The sequence below is a fragment of the Cannabis sativa genome, chromosome 9 (genome assembly GCF_029168945.1).
Source record: "Cannabis sativa cultivar Pink pepper isolate KNU-18-1 chromosome 9, ASM2916894v1, whole genome shotgun sequence".
In the NCBI taxonomy this organism is placed as follows: domain Eukaryota; kingdom Viridiplantae; phylum Streptophyta; class Magnoliopsida; order Rosales; family Cannabaceae; genus Cannabis; species Cannabis sativa.
Genome location: NC_083609.1, coordinates 59212063 through 59235133, shown reverse-complemented (window position 1 = coordinate 59235133; position 23071 = coordinate 59212063). Strand labels below are relative to the sequence as shown.

Sequence of the window (23071 nt, the reverse complement as noted above, 5' to 3'; positions counted from 1 at the left end):
ATTAATTAAAATTTTTACTTTTTAATTAAACTTATAAAATATTTATACAAAATACTCGGGATCCCGATTACAAAATATTTTACAAAAGTTCACTGACTATACAAAATACTTGTCGCCTAGCGACTAATTACAAAAATAGCCTTGCTGTCCCGAGGATCGTACGCTCCAGGCCTAACCGCCCCGACATGTACAATCTTCACCGGCTCGCTCTCACGGTCCTTCAGCCTTAGCCTTGCCCTTACCTACACATAAACATAGCACTGTGAGTCGACAGACTCAGTAAGAAAAGCATAATCAAATATCATACATAAATCCCGAGTTATGATCAGACGCCCATACCCCTGACCATAACCCTAACTGCCGTGTCCCACACGATACTGAGTCCTGAACGTTCATAAGACGGTACTATTGACAAGTAACAGCCTATACTCGGTACACTGGTCATACTCTAGCTGCTAGTCATACTCTAGCCTGTACCGATGTGTTACAGTATCAGCCTATACTCAGTACACTGGTCATACTCCAGCTGCTAGTCATACTCTAGTTTGTACTGATGTGATACGTCAAATAGTACAGAACCACCAACCCTAGTATCAGCCTATACTCAGTACATTGGTCATACTCCAACTGCTAGTCATACTCTAGCCTGTACTGATGTGATACAGTGTCAGCCTATACTCGGTACACTGGTCATACTCCAGCTGCTAGTCATACTCTAGCCTGTACCGATGTGACACAGTTGGATGGTTCGAAGCCAACATACATATCAATGTAATCTAACAGGCTTCCTACATGCACGCTAAATATGTAATACATATGCATACTGTTATACTAATCTTACCTCAATTCCGAATTCAGGTGTGCCGGTCAACCCGACCGAACGAATCGCGCGGCGGACATGTGCTCCTAAACCATAACAATCACAACACTATAAGTGATACGCTAAATCACTTCCCGGGGACTTAAACTAAGAACTAAAAGTTTCCCTATCGATAAAAAGTATGGCAACACCCCAAATAACATAAAAACGAGGAAATCTAGGGTTCCTGAAAATTTCCCAACCGTCAGACCAGTTGCACAACCGGAATTTCGGTTCTAGAAATTCCTGAACCCCCATCCAGAATTCCGGATGCACAACCGGAATTCCGGTTCCTCGCAGACCACAATCAAAAATTCATAACTCATTCAAATCAAACCCAATTTAACCCAAACCTTCCAGACCTGTTCTAAACATCCCATAGAACATTTCTAAAGCAACAAAACAGTTCAGAACACACAGAATCAAAAATCACCATTAAAGCTCCAAGCTTTGAGTTCAAAACTCAAACTTGGTTAAACAACCCTATCATGCATCAAACCTTGATTAAAACTACATACTCATGCATTTAGAAACTGCAGAAAACGTACACCAACTCATGCAACAATCACAGCCACCAATTTCTCAATTTTCACTTTGAAAACTAAACTTTTGAACTACAAATTCCACAACTCTAAGCAACCTAACTATCATGCATCACAAGCAGCTTAATTAACCTCAATTAATCATGCTTAAACCTCTGCAACAACAACAAAATCACAGCAACAACAACAACCTAAACTAAGCATGCATTACTCTATTTTTTCATCAAAAATTCAAGAAAATAAAAGAAGAGAAGCTAGGCAAAATTACCTCTACTAGAATCACCCTAAACTTGATGGAAACCACTTGAATCACAAGAGAAAAATCCACTTCCTTGCTGCTCAAGGAGGGCCAAAAACAAGAGGAAAAGAGAGAGAGTTTTTTCTAACTTTTCTAATTTTTCTAACTTTGGAAAATGAAAATGAGAGAATAATCAAAATAAACCTTTTTATTTCAGCCAACATTAACTTAATAAATCACATAATTTCCAATTATTAAGTCCACTAAAGGACAAAATAACAATGTGGTAAAATGACCAATTTGCCCCTCCGTGCTAAAATAACATAATTAACACTAAAGGGGTATTTTGGAAAATTCTAAATTCTCGGCCAATCCCGACATTCCCAATGTCTAATAAACCGTCCCAATCTACTAACATACTAAGTTGTGATTTTACTGAGCCAAACACCGAGTTCCATGTTACCGGGCACCGGAAATGCAAAATTATGAAAATTACTAAATGACATAAATGCATCTCAGAATTCAATAATAACAGCATAATAATTATTTAAATATCTATAAATAATTTTCATAATTAAACATGATTAACTGCTAATTTCTAAATTAAACTAAGCGGTATTTACACCATCCTTAAGTAAAAGAACTTATCACTATTTAAGGCTCTCATATTCACAGCTCATACATAACTAAAAGTTAATCAATTTAGAAATGAAACAAATATATTCAAGTATTCAGTTGTTTTCTACGTGAACATTATACTAGCTTCACACATAAAAGTATAGAGTAATCCTATCAAATGACTTTCATCTAATCCCCATATTAAAACTTTGAATTCAAAAATCGGTACATAAAAATACCAGAGATTTCACGGTGATAACAGTTGTTTTAAAATTATATGGTGAGTATTCTATAAATTTATTCTCATCTTTTTGTTATAGATGTCTAATTTGTGTGAGAATTGCTCAACTTGTAATTTTTTATCACTATAACGTATATTTAAATATATTTTTGTATGTACTTTCTTCTATGATGATTTTTTTTTTAAATTTCTTTAGAGATTTATTGAAAAATTATATAAAAATAAATTTAAAATTATTTAAAATAATTTTATTATTCAATTAAATTTATATATAAAATTTAAAATTATTACAAATAACCGCATGCGATAAACATTCTGTTTATACTAGTTAAATCATAAGTAAAATAAACAAAATGAATAGTAATAATAACTAAAGCTTCAACTTTGAAAATAGAGAAAAAGAAAACAACCTCAAGACTTAGTAAAAAATAGTTTTTGAATAAAAAAACAAAAATAATTAAGGTAAATAGCGGCATAAGTACCTAAAGTTTTATGTTTGTAAGCGACATAAACTCAATGTTTATTTTTAGCGACATAAGTACTTAATGTTTGTAAAACTGTAATTTTCTTCCAGATTTATCAGTACAGACTCTGATATTGTCTTAAACAGGGCACATATAAGACATCATCAACTGTTGCATCAGTACCTCGTATAATCCTTATCTTTTTAAAAATGCTGCAGAAAAAAAAAAATATAAAGTAAGTGTGCTTTATTATATAGTTATATTTATAGATGATAGTAAATGTCATTTGTTAGAAAACCAATTGTTTAATTAGGATTTGTGATAATACCACATCGAAAATACACTGTTACTTTTCTTAATGAAAATGTTATATAAGATATTAATAGTAACCTATAAAATTAAGAATTCAAAAAAGAATTATTATTAAAATCCAAAGAGTAATACAATTTAGTTTACTAAAGTAAACACTAAAAACAAAAACACACATGAGAATGTAAACTAGTTCTTAATTGTATTACTCTTTGGATTGAAATAAAATTAATGAAATATTAAATAAGTAAACTTTATTTATTTATAATTATATTAGATTAGTGATACAAAGTTTATAATTTAAAATAGATATAAGTTCTATTTTTTTAAATGAAATATATGTTTTATCTTTTAGTCGATGATTTATTATTTTTTTTAATTATAATTTTTCTTTTTACTTTATAATATTTATATTTCATAAAAATAAAAATTAAAATGGATGTTTTGGAAATTATTCAAATTAAATATTTTTTTTTTTGAAGCATATGATATTTTATTAAAAATGCATTGTAACAGAGTTAAATATCAAAAACTCTGTTTTTAATACTGTAACTTATTTAATTTTTTTTTTTAAATTTAGAAAAATGATATTATATCTATAACAAATACTATTATAAAAAAAATATTATGATTTCTGATGTGAAAGTTAAATAAGAGATTGTAATTAGTACTTAAATGACATATAATAAAGTTTGAGGGACATAAGTGGTATTTACAGAGAGTTTGAGGACCTATCTTGATATAAATAAAAAATAAAAGAAAAGATATTTGATAAAAAAATAAAAATGAAAGCTTTGGATATAACTGTGAAAACGAGCTCTTAAAGCTTCGGAATCAATGGCTACTCTCACCGGTTTCTGCTTCAACACAGTCGATTTCACCTTCAAACACCGCCAAATCCCTACAATTAATCACTTCAAACGACCCAGGAATCGATACTTAACCTTTCCAACTGACAGACCTCAACTCTCCTTGAGAAATTTCGATAGGTTTAGGTGTTTCAGTACTAATAATGGCAATGACAATGGCGGAGAAGATAACAAGACCACCACCGCCACTTCTAATGACTCAACAACCGCCACAACTGAACCCCCTGAAGTGGTTGAAGAGACACAGCAGAAAAAGGTTGAGTCTCCCGTTTCTTCCAGGGTATGTTTTCGCAATTTCGAATGGAAATTTAGTCAAAGTTTGGATTTTTTTTTCATTTTTCTTAAGATGTAAGCTTGGATAGAAAAAAGAAACCATTTTTCTTCAATGAAGTTTTAATGTTATTAGTGTAGTTGGGGAACTTACTTGCTTACTTAGTCATGTACTTTAGTACTGAGCGAGTGGTTTAGTGGAAAAGTGCTTACTCATGAGTGTTTCTTTGAGGTTGAGTGGCTTCTTTGGGAGTCTTAAATATGAGGAAAATGGCCTCATGCACCTAGTTTCACTGTTATTAGCAGCCTAAAGCAAAATTATGTTGCTTTAACTTTGTGAAAAACGAGTGAGTGGTGTAGTGGTAAAGTGCTTACTCCCAAAGTGGTGTAGTGTGAAAGTGCTTACTTCCAAGTGGTTTCCTCAAGTAGAGGTCATGGGTTCGAATATGTGAGGATGCCACCCTAGCCATTCATGCACCTAGTGCTTGGCTGGGGCTCATGTGACACATCGGATTTTAGGTGGGGGTGAGCCGCCTCAGAGGGTCTTGGCGAACATTCAAGGGTGGGGTTGGAGCTCTCATGTTTGAGCCCAGAGACCCCTCATCCCCTTAGTCATGCACCTTTGGTTTCTCTTATTACTAGAGGAAGCATGGTATTGTTGTTTAATTTTTTCAGTTATTAGTTAAAAGTTGTTCTCATGGGCCATGTAATAGTAAGTGATGTTTTTTTTGTTCTTTTAGTTATTCTTATCCCCAAGAGAAGCATGGTTGTAACTAATCTACCATATACTGCCCATGATTATTTCTTGCAAGGTAATTGATTAGCACTGAGAATCCTGATATGCCTACATGTTACTCTATGATATAATCATATATCAATAATGAGAATTAGTACATTGGGAGAGAAAGAGGATAGCTGAATTTGTATGCATACATCAACAAATATAAAAACGATGGAATGAAAAGCTGACCCTTAATCTATCAAAATATTCCTTCTTCAGCCTCCAACACCATCATCATTTGGACCAGCTTACAGCAATTTCCAAGTTGACTCTTTTAAATTGATGGAGCTTCTTGGACCAGAGAAGGTTGATCCTGCTGATGTAAAGCTCATTAAGGATAAGCTCTTCGGATATTCCACATTTTGGGTGACCAAAGAAGAGCCTTTTGGAGACCTTGGCGAGGGTGTTCTTTTTATTGGGAATTTAAGAGGGAACCGAGAAGAAGTGTTTGCCAAACTCCAAAGTCAGCTGGTTGAGGTCACTGGAGACAAGTACAACCTCTTTATGGTGGAAGAACCTAACTCTGAAGGTCCAGACCCACGTGGAGGGCCGCGTGTTAGCTTTGGCTTGCTGCAGAAAGAAGTCTCAGAACCAGGGCCAACGACACTTTGGCAATACGTAATAGCTCTCTTGTTGTTCCTTCTCACAATCGGCTCTTCTGTGGAATTAGGAATCGCATCTCAGGTATAGACTCTCTGATATTTCTCAATGCTACTATTAGATATCGTTTTATTAATTATTGCTGATAACATATGTTTTTGTTAAACAGATCAATAGACTGCCACCAGAGGTGGTGAAATATTTCACGGATCCAAATGCAGTTGAGGCACCAGATATGGAACTGTTATTCCCATTTGTTGATTCTGCTTTGCCATTAGCATACGGTGTGTTGGGGGTTCTGCTATTCCATGTGAGTAGGATTTTTTTTCCTTGGCTTTTGCTTTAGTTGACATTTCACATGAAAATAACTAGGTCCTCTTGACTAACATCAACACTCCAAAGCCTTCTTGTCCACGAACTGTCGTACATTGATAGGAACTGAGGTGATGAACTAAATTAACTGAATGCTATTTCACTAAGTTGAGTTTTTTCTTTAGAGTTTCTAAATCAAAAGCTATCTACGCTTTGTTTATTTATTCTTTTGTATTAATGTATTTCAATATGTGTCATCTTGAAGAGTCATCTAGTCCACATTGGTTTTCTCTAAATGCACCATTTTGACATATTATCAACATTATGTACAACACACCACGTGTTGTGTGGTGTGGTGGTAGGAAAGCCTTTACTGTCTTATTCTCTTGCTTGGGTCAAGGGTTCGACTCTCACCCGGCCCCTCAATTGTGAGAGATTATGTTTGGCCCTTGAAGGCTGACTTGCTGTGTGATGGACTATCTTTGGGATAGAAACCCCTCATGAGGTGTAAGTACCGATGACCCAAGTCCCAGGATCTGCACCACGTGTTAAAAAAAACATTATGTGCAACATAGAAATAGCACAAATAACACAAAAACACTGCTAGAACAAACCATATTTCAATTCTTTGACATGTTATGAATTGAGTGCAGGAAGTTGGGCACTTTCTGGCAGCATTTCCGAAAAAAGTGAAACTTAGCATTCCTTACTTCATTCCTAATATCACCCTCGGAAGTTTTGGTGCGATCACTCAGGTGCGTACATGATGTAATTGTTTCCTCATTAGATATATGCTTTTACTTTGTGTTTATAATATTTTTGAGTGGTGTTTCATTATTTGTGCAGTTCAAATCCATTCTTCCAGATCGGAGCACACAAGTTGACATATCACTTGCGGGCCCATTTGCTGGTGCTACCCTGTCCTTTTCGATGTTTGTTGTTGGTCTGCTGCTTTCATCTAATCCCGATGCTGCGGGAGACCTGGTGCAGGTTCCAAGCATGCTGTTTCAAGGTTCATTGCTTCTCGGCCTCATCAGTAGAGCCACTCTTGGTTACGCGTATGTCCCTATTTTCTCTTTCAATCTTTATTATGCCGAAATGATACTTTATCTATTATCACATTTGTAATTAAAGTTTCACCATTATGAACAAACGTGCAGAGCAATGCATGCTGCAACAGTTGCAATTCACCCTCTTATGATTGCTGGCTGGTAATGTAACTGTAACATTCTCTGATCATCCTTAGATTTGTTCCTCTTCACCATAAGCATTTCATGGTAAGTCATTCTTGCATTTTGCAGGTGCGGCTTAACAACAACTGCTTTTAATATGCTTCCAGTTGGATGTCTTGACGGTGGAAGAGCCGTACAGGTAAATATTACTCTTCACTTTTTCTATAATCGTCTGCAATTTTTGGTGCAACCAGGTTTTGAACCCTGTGATTCTAATGAGTGTCAAGTCTTATGTTTTTTTTTTGACAAAACTTTCTTCAAGATAACCGATAAATCTAAAATTCACTTTAAAGTAATTGACCATGTGTTTAAGGATACTTCTACGATTCACCATCTAAAAGGGATCCACCGATGCAACCCCTTTCTGTTTTGGCATCTGAGAGAATTTTTTAGTCCAATTTTTTTCATGGTTGTTTACGTTGTAGTTATTTAAGACATCCTGCAAAATTTAACATGTAAAAAACAGGATTCAAACAGTCTGTTATACCATATTAGATTTACTTCTAGCATTTTGTCACAATCTATTTACATGTATCCATCCACAGGGTGCTTTTGGGAAAAATGCTCTAATTGGATTTGGTTTGAGTACTTACACATTGCTTGGATTAGGAGTGGTAATGTCAACTTTGAACCTTACCTTAATGATTTTGCTTTGAGTATTTAATTCCATTAGTCCTTTAATTATACTCCTTGCTAAATATTTGTTCTTTTTCTTCTGGTTTCAAAAGCTTGGTGGACCTCTATCACTTCCATGGGGATTGTATGTGCTTCTCTGTCAGGTACATAAAATTATAAATTGAGACAAATGTGTGTAAAATAGAAAAAGGTAAATACTATTTCAGACCCCGTGTTTTGAAAAAGTTAGTTTTTAGCAGAAACAAATACAAATAATGTAACCAATCGGGTCATAACAGTTCAAAGTTAGATTATTATTAAGTTTTAATTTGACGAAAATTATGTTGGAAACTATTACGTACCATTTTGAAAAACACAGGGTTCGAATTGTCATTTAACAAAACTTAGGATTCAATCATTAAATTTTTCGAAACTCGGGGTCCAAAATAGTATTTACTTAATAAAAAATTCGAAAATTTTATTAATTGATTATTGTAAGATTAATAAATGAACAGAGGGATGCAGAGAAGCCTTGCTTGAATGATGTAACAGAGGTTGGGACATGGAGGAAAGGTTTTGTTGCAGTGGCAATCTTCTTAGTTGTGCTTACACTTCTTCCTGTATGGGATGAGCTTGCAGAGGAGCTAGGTATAGGTCTTGTAACCACTTTTTGATTTTTATAAAAATATAATAATAAATAATTAATAATGTATATGAAATTCAATTTTGACTCTTTATATCAATTTCCATGGTCAAAAAATGAGTATACTACCTTGTAATTATCATTCTTATTTTATTACTATTTTTTAAAAATAAAAATGATTAGCTTTTAGTATATATACTCTTCAATTATTTGCATAATATTAGTTATTAGAAGTGTTACATTATGATTTTGGCATAATGCAAAATATATAAATTGTGTGTATAAATTACTAGTGTCATACTACCATTGAAAAGGAAGGTATATCATTCTTACCATAGTTTATGATTATTGAGAAATTTTAGTGTGCACTCTCAAAAAAATATCAATGCACTTTACCATAATAATTCATTATTATAGAAAAAGAATAGTGAAAAAAACTCAAAGGTACACCTATTTTTTTAAATCGATACATCCTAAAAATTGTTAGGGAATTTTCCCACCTTTTATATTTTACCCACATATAAAGTAACTATCTATTTATGTTTATTAATCACATTTTGTATAATTATGGTAAATATTAGGCAAAGATTAATTACCAAAAATATTTGGAAGAACTCAATTAAATGAATCAGAAGAGCTCAATGTATCTTCACTCACTTAAGGATGGATTCTAGCAAGAGAGATTGTAAATTGTAATCTAAAATTAAATTTGTTGTTAGGAGATTTTACTCACCAACAAATACACTACATTATTTATTTAAGAATAAATAAGATTTTTATCTCCTTTTTTTTTTTAAAAAAAAAAGACAATGTTCAATTGAAATTAAACTTCTTGGTCATTACATAAGATATGTTCAAAAATAAATGACACATTAATCATGTCTGCAAGATTTTTGGAAAATGCCCACTTAAGAATATTGTGAGCAGCAAAATTACATAGTCTCGATAAAAAATAAAATACAACCCAAATTTTTTTACGTAAAAGTATATTACAAATAAGAACAAAGTTATTAATACGCCAATTTGGAGGGTTCTCGCTCAACGCTTTGATAACAATCTCTGAATCGCTTTCGATGATAACAAAACAGTGCTTCCACTCACTCAGTTGCTGTTTGAAGCGCCATCACACAAGCCTTCACTTCACCAATCAAGGGATCAGAGTAGGCAAAGACTAGGAAGCAATCTACAAAACAGTTCCTGTATGATCACGAGCAACGCTACGGTACACATCGACCTACTCCCCACTTTCACATCATAGTTAATCTTGATCCAATCAACAGGAGGAGGGGACCAATGTGGGGCATCAACAGGAACAATCAAAAATAAAGAAAACCTCCATAACAATAAGTGATAAAATTAATATAATATTTAATATTATACAGACTCTTATTGTTTACCTTATTATGAGCTTGTCAAATAGTGTTCACTAAGCATATAAAAATACTTCATTCAAGTGCAAAAAAAAATTGCATGAAAAGTCAAGGAGAACTCAATGAACAAAACAAAGAGTTCCCCTTTGTGTATGACTTTCTAAAAAAGAAAACCATATAAAAAGGGTTATAACCAAATGATAATAGTTTTGTGATAAAATAAGATGACGACAATCAATGAACCCACTCAATCAAAACGACAACAAAAACAACAAAACGACAATCCCAACACTTCTTCTTCTTCCTTTTTCCAATGCGCTGAACTACTCCTTCCATGGCTAACCCCAACAGAACTCGCCAACGTTTCACTCACTTCCAAAACCCTAAACCGCATTGCCAAATCCATCACCCTTCGCCGCATCTCCGACGTTTCCAGGAACCTCGAGAATCTTCCAATCCCATGTTTGAATTCAGCGGACGAAGAATTATACCCATACTTCTTCTACACCTCATCTCAAATCGCATCATCCCGATTCCCCAATCGCCAATCTTGGGGATCCGCTTTGGCTGTGAAACCCGACCCGAATGGTCGGGTCGGAGAGGAATGGGTCGGGCTGGGGGACGGGTGTGAGTGCGAGAGGTGTGAAGATGGTGAGTACTGCCCTTGTTTGAGGTTTGATGGGTTGGAGGGTTTGGTGAGTGAGTGTGGACCGAGTTGTGGGTGTGATTTGGAGTGTGGGAATCGGTTGAGTCAGAGAGGGGTTTCTGTGATGTTGAAGATTGTGAAAGATGAGAGGAAAGGGTGGTGTGTGTGCTCTGCTCAGTTCATTTCTAAAGACCAATTCATTTGTGAATATGCAGGTATATATTATATATGTATAATATCATTTTCTTCCACTTATAAAGCTTAAAGTAGGGATTTTTAAGAGAATTTTGTATGAAAATAACTGTATTTGATTACTCTGTTTATGTTTAATTATGTGTTGGTTGAGAATCAATTGTGAAAATGCTGTAAGTATGATTTTCTTTATGCTGCTATGGATGAATATTTTGGGTTGAGTTTGGAGTTTGATTTGGTGTGCTAAATGCATTGCCTATGTAGCTAACAACGACATCAAGTTTGTAGTTTGAAATTATGACAATATTAAGGTAGTAATGTTCTGAGATGATTCACAGTGCTCCTATGTATGGTTGAGTTTGGAATTTGGTTTTGCTAAAGGCATTGTCTTTGTAGCTAACAACAATTAGAAATGTTTGAAATTTGCAAAAATAACTTCCTTTTTAATAATAATAACATTGAGTGAGAGTTGATCAGTGTAAATTTAAGGTCACTTGATCAACTCTTGGAGCTGTTTAAGGGTCACTTAGTGTAATTTTGTGTTGGTTGAGAATCAATGGTGAAAACTGACAAGATATATGCTGTGTTGCGAGGACACACTCAACTCTGTATTTTTAGAGGAATATACAGTGTTGTTCCCTTTCTTAAGTTGATAATGAAATTATGAGAATTTCTTGAACTTGAATTTGCTTTTGGAAGGTGAGCTTTTGACTACCAAGGAAGCAAGAAAGCGGCATCAAGACTATGACAAACTCGCATCAAGCGGTGGGTTTTCCTCTGCACTTTTGGTTGTTAGGGAGCATCTTCCATCTGGAAAAGCATGCCTAAGACTCAATATCGACGCCACAAGAGTAGGAAATGTTGCAAGGTTCATAAACCATTCTTGTGATGGCGGTAATCTCTCAACATCACTGGTTAGAAGCTCAGGCTCATTGCTTCCTCGACTCGCCTTTTTTGCTTCCAAAAACATTAAAGAAGATGAAGAGCTTACTTTTAGCTATGGCGGGGTCAGGCTAAGGTCTAATGGTTCTCCCTGCTTCTGTGGCAGCTCCTCTTGTTTCGGTTGGTTACCTTCGGAAGAGACTTAGTAGGGTATGGTATGTTTAACAGAGATTTGTGTTATATACAAATATTTTGTTTAATACGTACAAGTTTTTATGAGAGTAAGAAGGCTTGAGAAGCCACCAAAAAACAAAGCTAACTCCATGGAAGAGAACCTTGAAACGCCGATGAAGATAAGCCAAACCGGCCATTAAAATCCCTTGTGAAGCTAATAGTGGAAAACGCTGATGGAATTGGTTTGGAACTACACAAAACCAAAGGAGTTACAAACCTAGAGGAGCTCAATGTTGAAAAGGAGATTTATAATTGAGACTTTATGCATTTGGGAATCAAATTGGTGTAGCTTTGCTTAGTGAAGTACAAAATTGGTATGAATTAACGGTTATTGTGTTGTAGATTGTTGTAGATTCTTATTGCACTTGCACTACTACTATATATGAAGAAATTGATAAGATATTTCTATGAGCTAGCAACAGCAAAAAGATGTGACTTGATTTACTCTACCATGTACTTTTAGGAGGCGTTTGGTTGGGAGGAATGAAAATATAGGAATAGGAATGGAAATGGGAATAGAAATAGGAATGGAATAAAATTTAAAATGCATAAAAAAAATTGATAAAAAAATCATTAACTTTTTTTCTTGTTACATTGCAATATTCCTTTTCTTTTTAAAATGGAATAGCCATTCCACCAAAATAGTAGAAAGAGCATTCCATTGAATAAAATGCAACCAAACAAAGGAATGGAATAAAAATTGTTTCCTTTCCATTTCATTCCATTTCATTACCTCCAACCAAACGCACTTTAATTTCTGTATAATCATTATCATCATCATCATAATCAGTGTGATTGCAATGACACAATATAGTTTCATTATTAATTGACCAAGATGAACACAAAAAATAAATAAAAATCAAATGGAGATAGGTTGAGGCACCCTATTGTGATTTTGCTGCATTAGAATGCGATCCATCCTTGAATTTACTTTGTCCATATCTTCTTTTAATTCCTTCATCATTTTCATGAGCTCTTGAGAACACCCACAAGGATTCTTAACAATTTCAGGTCTCTTTCCAAGTAAACAATCGCAAATTTCTACACAAAAGCAAATGACATAAGTTCTAATCCTACATTACACATTATTCTTGAAGAAATGGGTCTATCTTAAATACGTAATTTAAAACAAAATATATGAAACCTATGTTTTATTTATAGATATGAGTAGTGTTCAACAATACTATTATAATGTCAGTGACACATCTTACATATTTTTTTATTTAATTTATTGGATAATATTATAAAACTGAAAATTTTAGGGATTCTTACAAAAAAAATTATCTTTTTTTTTTTGGGTAAATACCATTTTAGACCCTGTATTTAGCAAAAGTTACCAATTGGACCCTGTGTTTTGTCAAATGACAAAATGGACCTTGTATTTTTTAAAATAGTACAAATAGGACCCTGAATTGATTTTTAAAGTTTAATTATAATCCGATCTAAAAGTACTATGACAAAGCTGTTTACATTTTTTGTATCTGTTCTTATTAGGAATTATTTTCAAGTTGGTTATATTAAAAAAAAAGTTGTCAAAAATTAAGCTTAGGGTCCTATTTTTACCATTTTAGAAAATACAGGGTCTATTTTGTCATTTAACAAAACAGAGGGTCCAATTTGTAACTTTTGCAAAACACAGGGTCCAAAATGGTATTTACCCTTTTTTTTTGTTATTTTTTCATTTTTTACAATTTTTTTTTTTACATTTATTGTATTAAGTTTTTAAAAGTATTGTCTTCAAGTTTTATAATAATAAAAAAATTGTTTTAGTAAAACGAAAAACAACTAAAACGATTATAAAATATTCTAAACAACATGAAAACAACTATAAAACTGCTACAAAGCAACAGAAAAATAACAAGACATCGACTTTGTTGCAATATGCAAAACAATATCAATTCCTCAACATGTTTTTCTATTACGAACTTTTTTTTATTTAATTTTAACAACTTGATTAACTTTTTGTAATTTGTACTACCGTGTTATTTTTTTTTTTCATGAAATTTGTTTGTTACAATTTCATACTTTCAACTCTTTTTTTTTCTCTCTTCTTATTTGAGTTAGTAACAGCTACAATTATAATTTATTTTTTAAAAATTAAATGAATGGTTACATTAATAATAGAAATAATAAAATCTTATATTTTTAAAATGAGTTATATAATATAATGGGTAATATATAATTAAAACAACAAAAACTAACTAGATAACAATATAATTTTAATATCTACTAGTGCACGTTGTGTCAATTAAAAAAACAAAAAAAAAATTATCATTGTATTTAAAAAAATGTGTCAAAAAAATAAACTAAATATATGTATCTGCATCTACAAAACAAAACACATACAACTAAAAAATTATCAGAAATAAACTAAAACTATACACTATAACAAATGTACATAAATCAAAAAACAACTAAAAAATAATTGTATAACAAGAAAGATATTCTAAAAATCATTTAAACATAACTAAAATACAACATAAAAATAACAAAACGAATGCACATCTATACAACAAAAAAATTATCAGAACTAAACTAAAAAAAATACCATAATAAATGCGTATAGATTAAAAACAACTTAAAATAATTGTACAAAAAAACACACATAAAAATAACTATAACACAACTATAGAACACCTAACCAACAATATAAAAATAACTAAAAGACAACTACAATGCAATAAAAAAATAACAAAATATCGACCTCGTTGCAATATGCAAATCATCCATAGATCAACTCAGAATAAACTATAAAATATCTAAAACAAAAACTCTACTTTTATTAATCATGTAGTATGAGAAAGATACAGGAAGAACGTTCCAAATTTTTTTTTTAAGAGAGAGAAGAAGTGTTAAAACTAATATGAGAAAAATGTTTATGTAAAATAATTTTATTTTAGTAAAAGTTAAAAGAGATTAATTAAGATTTTTTTACAAAATGTGATTAATTAAAAAAAATAGTATAAAATATTTTGAGTGTGAGTAGTAAGAAAAAAAATAGAATAAGCACTTGTAATTTTTATTTAAAAAATAATAATAAAGCAAAATTTTGTAAAAGAGTTAAAAAAATATTAAAATAATGTAAACAACTATAATTATTACATTTATTTTTATATATATAATAATGAGAAGAAAAGAGGCTCAATGAAAGAAAGAGAGAGATCTATAAAAAAGAAAGAGAGCAAAAAAAAAAGAAAGAAGAAGAGGATAATGAAAAATTTAATAGAAGTTGAAATAAATAAAAAAATCAGTGTATAATAGTATTAGAGAAATGGTAGGGGTAATGGTATCAAGCATCACAAGAGGTGACATATTATTATTAGTGTAAATCAACATTGAATTTCATAATTCATATAATTTGATTTAATAAATAATATAAAAAACCTATAACCAATCACAATGTACTATATCGATACGATGTTGGGCAGCATATGCTCATAGTATAAATTTTAAAACTTTCTCTTACCATACTATAAATGTAAATTTTGAAAGAAATATAATATTTTGAGTAAAAATCCCACAATTTAATTACCTGCAAAGTTGGGGCAAAACTGAAAGCAGTGGAAGGATGTGAACTGTGTTATCTGATGATGATTATTGTACAATGAAGATGGCATGTTCCTATGACTGCTACTACTCATCATCGTGTTTGATCGTTGTACAATCTCCATTGTTGAATTTTGACGATCTTGTACAATTTCCGAAACCTCCCTTGTAAGAATATGATCATGAGGATCACCTCGACGAGAGAGATTAACATGATCTTCATCATAGAGAAGCCTGACACCACAACATTTCACTTGACAGCTACTAAACTCATCTGTGTAGTCATTTGGGCGGAAAGAAAATGTTGCAGAAGGGTTGATCATCTGCCTACTTCTACTGCTAGCCACTAGAGGACCCAGGATTTCATTTAAGCAGGACAAAATAAAACATTAAGGGCTCGTTTAGAATGCCGTATTAGGTCGTATTGTATTGTATTATATTGAATTATATTTATATGTGGTATTAACTTTTATAGACACGTAAATATATAATATTTTAGTATAGATTAAAGTTTAATATAGTATTATAATATGATATATAATCTAATTCAATATAATAAGGGTAAATACCATTTTAGACCCTGTGTTTTGTAAAAGTTACAGATTGAATCCTGTGTTTTGTTAAATGACAAAATGGACCATGTATTTTCTAAAATAGTAAAAATAAGACCCTAAGCTTAATTTTTGTTATTTTTTAATACAACCAACTTGAAGACAATGCTTAATACGAACAGATAAACAGTTTTGTCATAAAACTTTTAGATCGGATTATAATTAAACTTTATTTTGACAAAAAATCAATTCAGAGTCCTATATGTACTATTTTAGAAAATACAGGGTCCATTTTGTCATTTAACAAAACGCAGGATCCAATTGGTAACTTTTATAAAACAGAGGTTACAAGATAGTATTTACCCTACGATATAATACAATACGACCTAATACCACGTTACAAACCAGCGCTAAAAGAAAACAAATTAGTATAGTGAAGAGTATCACCTTGTCTTTCATTGGGTCCGCCACTGCTGCTGGCGACGGCGCCTGAGTTTCCATTACACTGTACTTGGAAATCAAAGTACTTATGGCTGCCATAATCATAAAACAAAAAAATGTGACTAGATTTCTTCACTCTATTATGATGTGTGTTTTTAATGTCATGATGATAATCTGGATTGGTGTAATTGCATTGCCAAGTCCAAATACGACGCCATCTATCAAAAAATTCTGCACCAGGGAATATGCATTCAGATTTACACAAGAGTTTGAAATCTGAATCAAAAGAATAAGAGTCCCAGAATTCAACCACCACGCAGAAAGCAAAACCCAAGAACTTGTGATTACACCAAGACCAGGGGAGGGGAACATTAATTTCATCTCCTTCATTATTATACTCGAACCAATCTGGAATCTTATTCCCTGGTAAACATATTTCTTCAATTGGAAAGCTATTTTGTCCCTGCACCAACCACGTATAAATTTTTTCATTTTTACATTTTTAGGAAAATCTATATAAAAATCCACATTTCAACCAGCAAAATAATCTAAATAGAAACCAAAATTAACATAACAATCCACGTAAAAATTACAATTATCAGAGCAACCCAAACTGTAAATTAAAAAAATAATATATAAGTAATTTTCTTTTATATTATATATAACACTATTCATTATGTGATTTATATTGGAAAATTTTCAAAAATAGTATCTAATGTTTTATTTATAATTTTACAGCCTAAATTTTTATTTATAAAAATAGGCTTGTAAAGTTTAAAATTACAAAAATACATTTGCTTAACAAAAAGTGAAAAAATAATGAGAAATCAATAAAACAACTAAAAACAGTTTATTATTTTTACTTTGATAGATATTTTTGTAAATAAAAAAGTTCTTGTAATTTTTTTTTTTAATTTTTAGTCTATTATATAAATTTTTGATTTATATATAGAACAATTTTAAGTAATACCTTTTAATGGTTACTAAAATAATAATTATAAATATTAACTCATAATGTAAAAATAAGATATATTATTTTAATTAAATAGAAAAATTACGTTGTAAAAACTTAAATTTTTCTAATAATACCTATTTATTAATAATACTCATTAAATATATTTATAAGATAATTCAGAATTTAGACAAGGTAACATATCTAATTACAATATTCTCCCTTAAACCATCTTCAATATGTAAAACAATATCTTATATTTGGCACAAAATTAACTTTGTGATACATTTGATTTTGGTGAAAATTTACATGATAAATACATTTGGCATAACTTTTAATACACCATTAAAGCAAAGCAGATATTTTGTAAAATGAGCTATGTTTTAGCATGTATAACCAAGTTGCATTGCCCTTGTATGACAAAAGTTTGGGGTAGAGAAAGAAAGAAAGTGATGAGAATTACTTACAATATCTTTTGTCCTCTTTGCACTGCTGAGAATTCTAAGTTGTGCTTCAAACATCAAATTCTGGTGAGATTCATGATCCAAGTTGGGACAATTATAAAAAGCAAATTTCCCTTCCTTGTAATTAGTATTAGTGTCATTATTACTCACTACATGAGTAAGTAACTTTGAGGTGGTCATATTAACTTTTTCCAACTTTTGGCAGCACCGAGCATCAACCCAAGACACAGATGAGGAAAGCTTTGGTAATGATTTAAGGTTTGAACAATGACAAATGCTGAGCTTTTCAAGATAATCTAAGCTTGAAATGGTTTCAGGAAGTACTTGAAGCAATTGGCACATATTCAAGCTTAAAAGTTGGAGTCTAATTAGATTACCTATGGAGGAAGGTAGTTCTTTAATTGGTGTTCCATCTAATATAAGAACAGTCAAACGATTCATAGGTTTTGAGATTCCTGGGAATCTGCTCAACTTAGTACAGCCCGAAAGGTTCACACACTCAAGTTCTTTCATATTACTAATGTTGTTTGGGAGTGTGTTTAGATTTTCACATCTTCTCATTTCTAGATTTTTGATGTTTTTTGGAAATGTTGGCAATTTTCCAAGATTTGAGCAATTGTTTAGGTTTAGGTAAGTAAGCTTAGAAAGTTTTTTGGGAAGTAAAGGCAATTCAACCAATCCTGTACAACATTCAAGATTAATAATCTCCATATTTTCAGAAAGATGTGAAATATGAGTCAATTGCTCTGAGTAGCTTAGGTTGATTTTCTTCAAGTTTCCAAGATGCTGTAAAAAAAAAAAAAAAAAAAACAGAGAGAACAAATTATGCTCCTACCCTTTCCTAAAACTCAATAATTTAAGGTTATTTAGGACTTTTATCCCAACTATGTCTATGAATAAAGTTTTCTGATTTTTTCAGTTCGTTTTTGAACTATTCACATTATTGTAAAATAATTATTCTGTTAAGTTCTGTCATACGTAGCTAACAAAATGCTAACATGATTGTTTAATTTATGACCACGTGATAATAGTCTAAACATTTACATCAATAATCTATTTGTCACGTATGACAAAACTAAACAAAAAAAAAAATTACTTTACAACAATGATAATATTTCAGAGATCAGTTTTAACAAACTGGAAAAAAATCAAACACAATATCACACATGTTATAGTATGGGACAAACATTCTAAATAGCCATAATTCAATGATGAAATTACAATAAACTTAAAATCCTTACCTCAACCAATTCAGATGGCCAAAGTTTCTGCAGCTTGCTATATGGCATGGTGAGTTCAACAAGATGATTTGGAGCAAAATTTGATGGCAATGATTTCATAGGGTATGCTTGCCAATAGACTAATCTAAGTGAATTAGGAAGTGATTGAAGTGCTTGAAGACTCACTTTGCACTCTCTAGAGCTAGAATTGTAAATCTTGATTAATCTCAAATTACGCATCTTTGAGAAAGCTGTAGGACTTACACACACCACATTATCACAATCCGACATGTCAAGAAATATTCCTTCAACTTTTGTTGTTCCCTAATCATATGATGGAAAAAGATCAATTGACTAATATAAATTTGCTTACAATATAACTAATAATGTATATATCATTTGTTCACTAAAATGCCTATATTCATTTCTGTTTGTAACTTTATAAATACATATTATACCAATACAGTTGTATACTTTTTGATAATTAAATAATAAAATTATTTTCGTTTCTGATCAATTAACTATGCATACTTAATTTTTATATATAATTGTTAATGTCTTCTAATTTATATACAAAATTTGTACCTTATTTAATTTTCTAACCTACCCTAGTTAGATATAAGCAAACCAGAAAGAGTGAGCTAAAATTAGAAAAGTGTGTTTTATGAACTAAAAGTTCTTCAAGCATAGGAGAGTTTTGTAAGGCTTTGAGGGTTTAGGGTGTACTCTCTTTGTTTTGATAGTGGATTTGACTAAGTTCATTGCTATCTTTCTTTGGATTCAGGTCTAACCAAACTTGCATATACTAATATAATAAAGGAATATTTTATGGTGCAACCCTTGTGTTTATGACATCAAAGATGGTTTAATCTTAATTTAATTTTTTTTACATCAAAGGCATCCTGCAATTTTTTTAATTTAACTCGCTGAAAAATAAAATTTAAACGGTTTGAATTTATTTTTTATATTGTAGATTATTTTTTATTAAAATTTTACAAAATATTTTAAATAACTATAATATACACTATCATATAAAAAATTGAAATTATAACTATTTAGATATCAAAAGCACAAAAAAAACCGCATCGGTACATATATTTTGAGAGTACATTGTAGTAGTACTCTATAATAAATGTACAATTAAATGAGCAATTGTGCACACATAAATTACACACAATTTTAATACACATTTATGTAACAAGTCACTATTAACAAGTAGAACCACCCTAAATATAGATGATTAGTTTAAATTTCTTGCTGCATAAATTTGTATCAAGTTTGTGTATAATTTACCTATGCACCATATCATTTATCATTAGTCTTATTAAATATGACTATATAGAAAATTAAATCATTCTTCAAAAAAATTAGCAAAATTTGAAAAAAAAAAAGTACAGAATATATGTAGTCAAATATTCAATATGATTCGACAAGATTCAATATCATGATGCTATAAGAATTCAAGAAATACTAAGGAGCACATAACAAACACCACAAGTAGTTTCATATCGCTATTAGTAAAATTTAATATCGATTCTCATATATTTTGATTTAATAAATAATATAAGAACCTGCTAACTACTTATAACTTGTGACATCGGTATAGTGTTGGACACCTTAAGATACTTAATAATATTATTCCCAATGAAACTATCTTCTCAAAGAGAAAGAAAAAGGAAGAATAAATGCAGTTAATGAAGTTGGTTACCTTATCATTTTCAAGTATGTGACGGATGTCACTGGCAATCCATAATCTACTGCGATTTTCGAGCTCATTCTCAGATTCTTGCCTAACAATTTCTTGACCCATCCTTTGTAGTAATTCAATCATCCAAAGCTTATTCTTGTCTTCATGTAAAAGAGAGTTGGCAATAAGTTTCTTGATTCCAATTTCCGGAAACAAATCACAGCCTTTAAGTATTCTCTCAACAAAATCTCTATCTTCACCATTGAAGAAACAAGCAATATCAAGAAATATTTTCTTCTCAGCAGTATCTAGTTGATCATAACAGGCTCTCATCTTATTTTGCAGATTCAAATCCGGAAATGATCTGAACTTTTCAACCGCGATTTCTTTTTCTTCTATGGTGGTGTGAGAACTAAGACTGGAACACAAAAGTAAAAGTACCTCAGGAACACCACTTGCACAATCCTTCACTTTCTTTCTCAACAACTCTGTATCTTCTTCTGATATACCAACAGAGCTTTCACCAGTAGTACTTGTTTGCAAATAATAAAGATGATCTGCTTCTTCATCATTCAATGCTCTAACATGGTACATTTCTCCAGCTTTGATATTCATAAGCACTTGTTCACTTCTTGAAGTCACAATTATTATACTTCCATTGCTAAATTGAATATCTTTAGGGGACAAAATATCATTATATTGCTTTTCATTTTCAACACCATCAAGAACAATAAGGACTTTTGTTCTAAAACGCCTTAATTTAGCAAAAGTTGATCCCGAAGACGCTGTTGTTGCTGCTCCTCCTCCTCCTCTTCCGAACTTTAGGCTTTCTTCTCCTAAAAGCCCAGCAAAGAGTTCATCCTTCAAATCAGATGATGATCTTTGTGTTTTGGCCTTTTCACTAACGTTTTCAAGAAAGTAGTGATGTTCAAACTGGGAAATCACTCGATTATAAACACCCTTTGCAATAGTGGTTTTGCCTATACCAAACATGCCCCACATTCCTATGATTTGGTAATCTTTCTTAGTAGGCTTATCGAAGTATAGGGATACGAAATTTTTGATATGCTCACGAATTCCAACAGTGTTACTAAGATCATGATAACTTGAATGTGGCATATGGTTCAGCTTAACCAAAAGCTCCTCAACAATGTCATCAATCAATTCTGCTTCAGGGCTACCATATATAAGAGGAAGAGGTAAATAATGCAGTGTTGTTAGTTAGTAATGTTCATTTATACATAAAAAAAGATATATATATATATATATATAAAAATTAATATTAAAATTTTACTTTAGATCCCGTAAATAAATCTGATCAGTCTAATAAATACTAATTCTAAAAAGTTAATTAGAATTTTTTACCTGAACTTTGACTAATCTCAATAATTAATGCGCATTTTTAACCACCTTACAAGTTCAGGTCAAAATTCATTGGACAAAAATCATAATTAACCATTCTAAAATATTAATCGCCTAAAAACATTAGACTGATCAATGAAGATCCCTAAAAATGATCAGAATCACAATAAAACAATTTGGAGATGAGATGAGATTAGTCAAATGTCGCATGAACCACTCCAAACGAGCATAACTCAATAATAATAATAATGTGTAAGTTGATAGTACACTTATGAACATAATGAGATTTGAATAAGAAAAACATATTAAACTTACCGAAAATCTTTCCAAACAATTCCAGAAAAATTGGATGCAGTAGTCAAAGCATTAGTCCATCCATCAACTCTGTTATCATCTTTATATCGCTGTCTGTGGTTAGCAAGATCAGTTTCATAAGTCCCTTTTTGCCACCGAGCTTGAGAAGGATCTATCTTATAAAAAAAGGGTATAATTGAATTTTCACATTTCACTTTACAAATGTGCTCAAGTTCTTGTAAACACCATGCCGAAGAAGTATAATGTTCAGAGAAAATAATAATTGCGAGTTTTGATTCCTCAATGGCTTTGAGAAGATTAGGCGAAATCTCATCTCCTGGCTTAAGTTTTTTATCTGTATAGGCACGTATTTTTTCACGATCTAAACGATCCACGAGATGACTGAGTATGTTGTTTCGAGTATCATCGCCTCTAAAACTGATGAATACGTCGTACTCATAACTTTCACGGTGATCCATATATAATCACGGACAAAAATACCAATACCAGAAATAATTTACACCTACTTACTCAGCTCTTAGAAGTGAAAATATACACATTTTTCTCAGGAAAAATACTCGGTGAAGATGATGAAGCAAAGAAGGCCTGGTCAGGTCAACGCTCTAATAGACCCCAT

General features: G+C 31.6%; 3 protein-coding genes across 4 annotated transcripts; 2 read left to right on the top strand and 1 right to left on the bottom strand.

The window, feature by feature from the left end:
* The first annotated feature begins 4042 nt into the window (after positions 1-4042).
* On the top strand, positions 4043-8785 carry LOC115723448 (probable zinc metalloprotease EGY1, chloroplastic). 2 transcript variants are annotated; one of them, XM_061103556.1, is made up of 10 exons: positions 4043-4396; positions 5411-5875; positions 5961-6101; positions 6757-6858; positions 6950-7161; positions 7264-7314; positions 7405-7474; positions 7881-7949; positions 8064-8114; positions 8466-8785. In XM_061103556.1, the coding sequence occupies exons 1-10, from the start codon at positions 4109-4111 to the stop codon at positions 8622-8624; spliced, it is 1608 nt and encodes a 535-aa protein (XP_060959539.1). In that variant the 5' UTR covers positions 4043-4108; the 3' UTR covers positions 8625-8785. The 2 variants fall into 2 exon arrangements, with proteins under 2 accessions (XP_060959539.1, XP_030508796.2); XM_030652936.2 differs by having other exon boundaries at positions 4045-4420.
* Positions 8786-10136: 1351 nt separating this feature from the next.
* On the top strand, positions 10137-12330 carry LOC115721878 (histone-lysine N-methyltransferase SUVR3). Its single transcript, XM_030650973.2, has 2 exons — positions 10137-10824; positions 11501-12330. The coding sequence occupies exons 1-2, from the start codon at positions 10188-10190 to the stop codon at positions 11887-11889; spliced, it is 1026 nt and encodes a 341-aa protein (XP_030506833.2). The 5' UTR covers positions 10137-10187; the 3' UTR covers positions 11890-12330.
* A 276-nt stretch (positions 12331-12606) lies between these two features.
* On the bottom strand, positions 12607-23071 carry LOC133030744 (disease resistance protein RPP2B-like). The gene is made up of 7 exons (XM_061103555.1): positions 22456-23071; positions 20800-21955; positions 19113-19415; positions 17875-18657; positions 16462-16918; positions 15450-15809; positions 12607-12958 (listed from the first exon to the last, which is right to left on the bottom strand). The coding sequence occupies exons 1-7, from the start codon at positions 22911-22913 to the stop codon at positions 12777-12779; spliced, it is 3699 nt and encodes a 1232-aa protein (XP_060959538.1). The 5' UTR covers positions 22914-23071; the 3' UTR covers positions 12607-12776.

What these genes read in the sequence shown, in the direction of transcription:
- LOC115723448 (XM_030652936.2), top strand. Translation starts at nt 4,109, where the DNA reads ATGGCTACTCTCACCGGTTTCTGCTTCAACACAGTCGATTTCACCTTC. An exon ending in GTTTTGGTGCGATCACTCAG is followed by an intron (nt 6,859 to 6,949) that starts GTGCGTACATGA and finishes TTATTTGTGCAG; the next exon opens with TTCAAATCCATTCTTCCAGA. An exon ending in AGAGCCACTCTTGGTTACGC is followed by an intron (nt 7,162 to 7,263) that starts GTATGTCCCTAT and finishes ACAAACGTGCAG; the next exon opens with AGCAATGCATGCTGCAACAG.
- LOC115721878 (XM_030650973.2), top strand. Translation starts at nt 10,188, where the DNA reads ATGACGACAATCAATGAACCCACTCAATCAAAACGACAACAAAAACAA. An exon ending in ATTCATTTGTGAATATGCAG is followed by an intron (nt 10,825 to 11,500) that starts GTATATATTATA and finishes TGCTTTTGGAAG; the next exon opens with GTGAGCTTTTGACTACCAAG.
- LOC133030744 (XM_061103555.1), bottom strand. Translation starts at nt 22,913, where the DNA reads ATGGATCACCGTGAAAGTTATGAGTACGACGTATTCATCAGTTTTAGA. An exon ending in GGCCATCTGAATTGGTTGAG is followed by an intron (nt 18,658 to 19,112) that starts GTAAGGATTTTA and finishes TTTTTTTTACAG; the next exon opens with CATCTTGGAAACTTGAAGAA. An exon ending in CGGACCCAATGAAAGACAAG is followed by an intron (nt 15,810 to 16,461) that starts GTGATACTCTTC and finishes TGGGTCCTCTAG; the next exon opens with TGGCTAGCAGTAGAAGTAGG.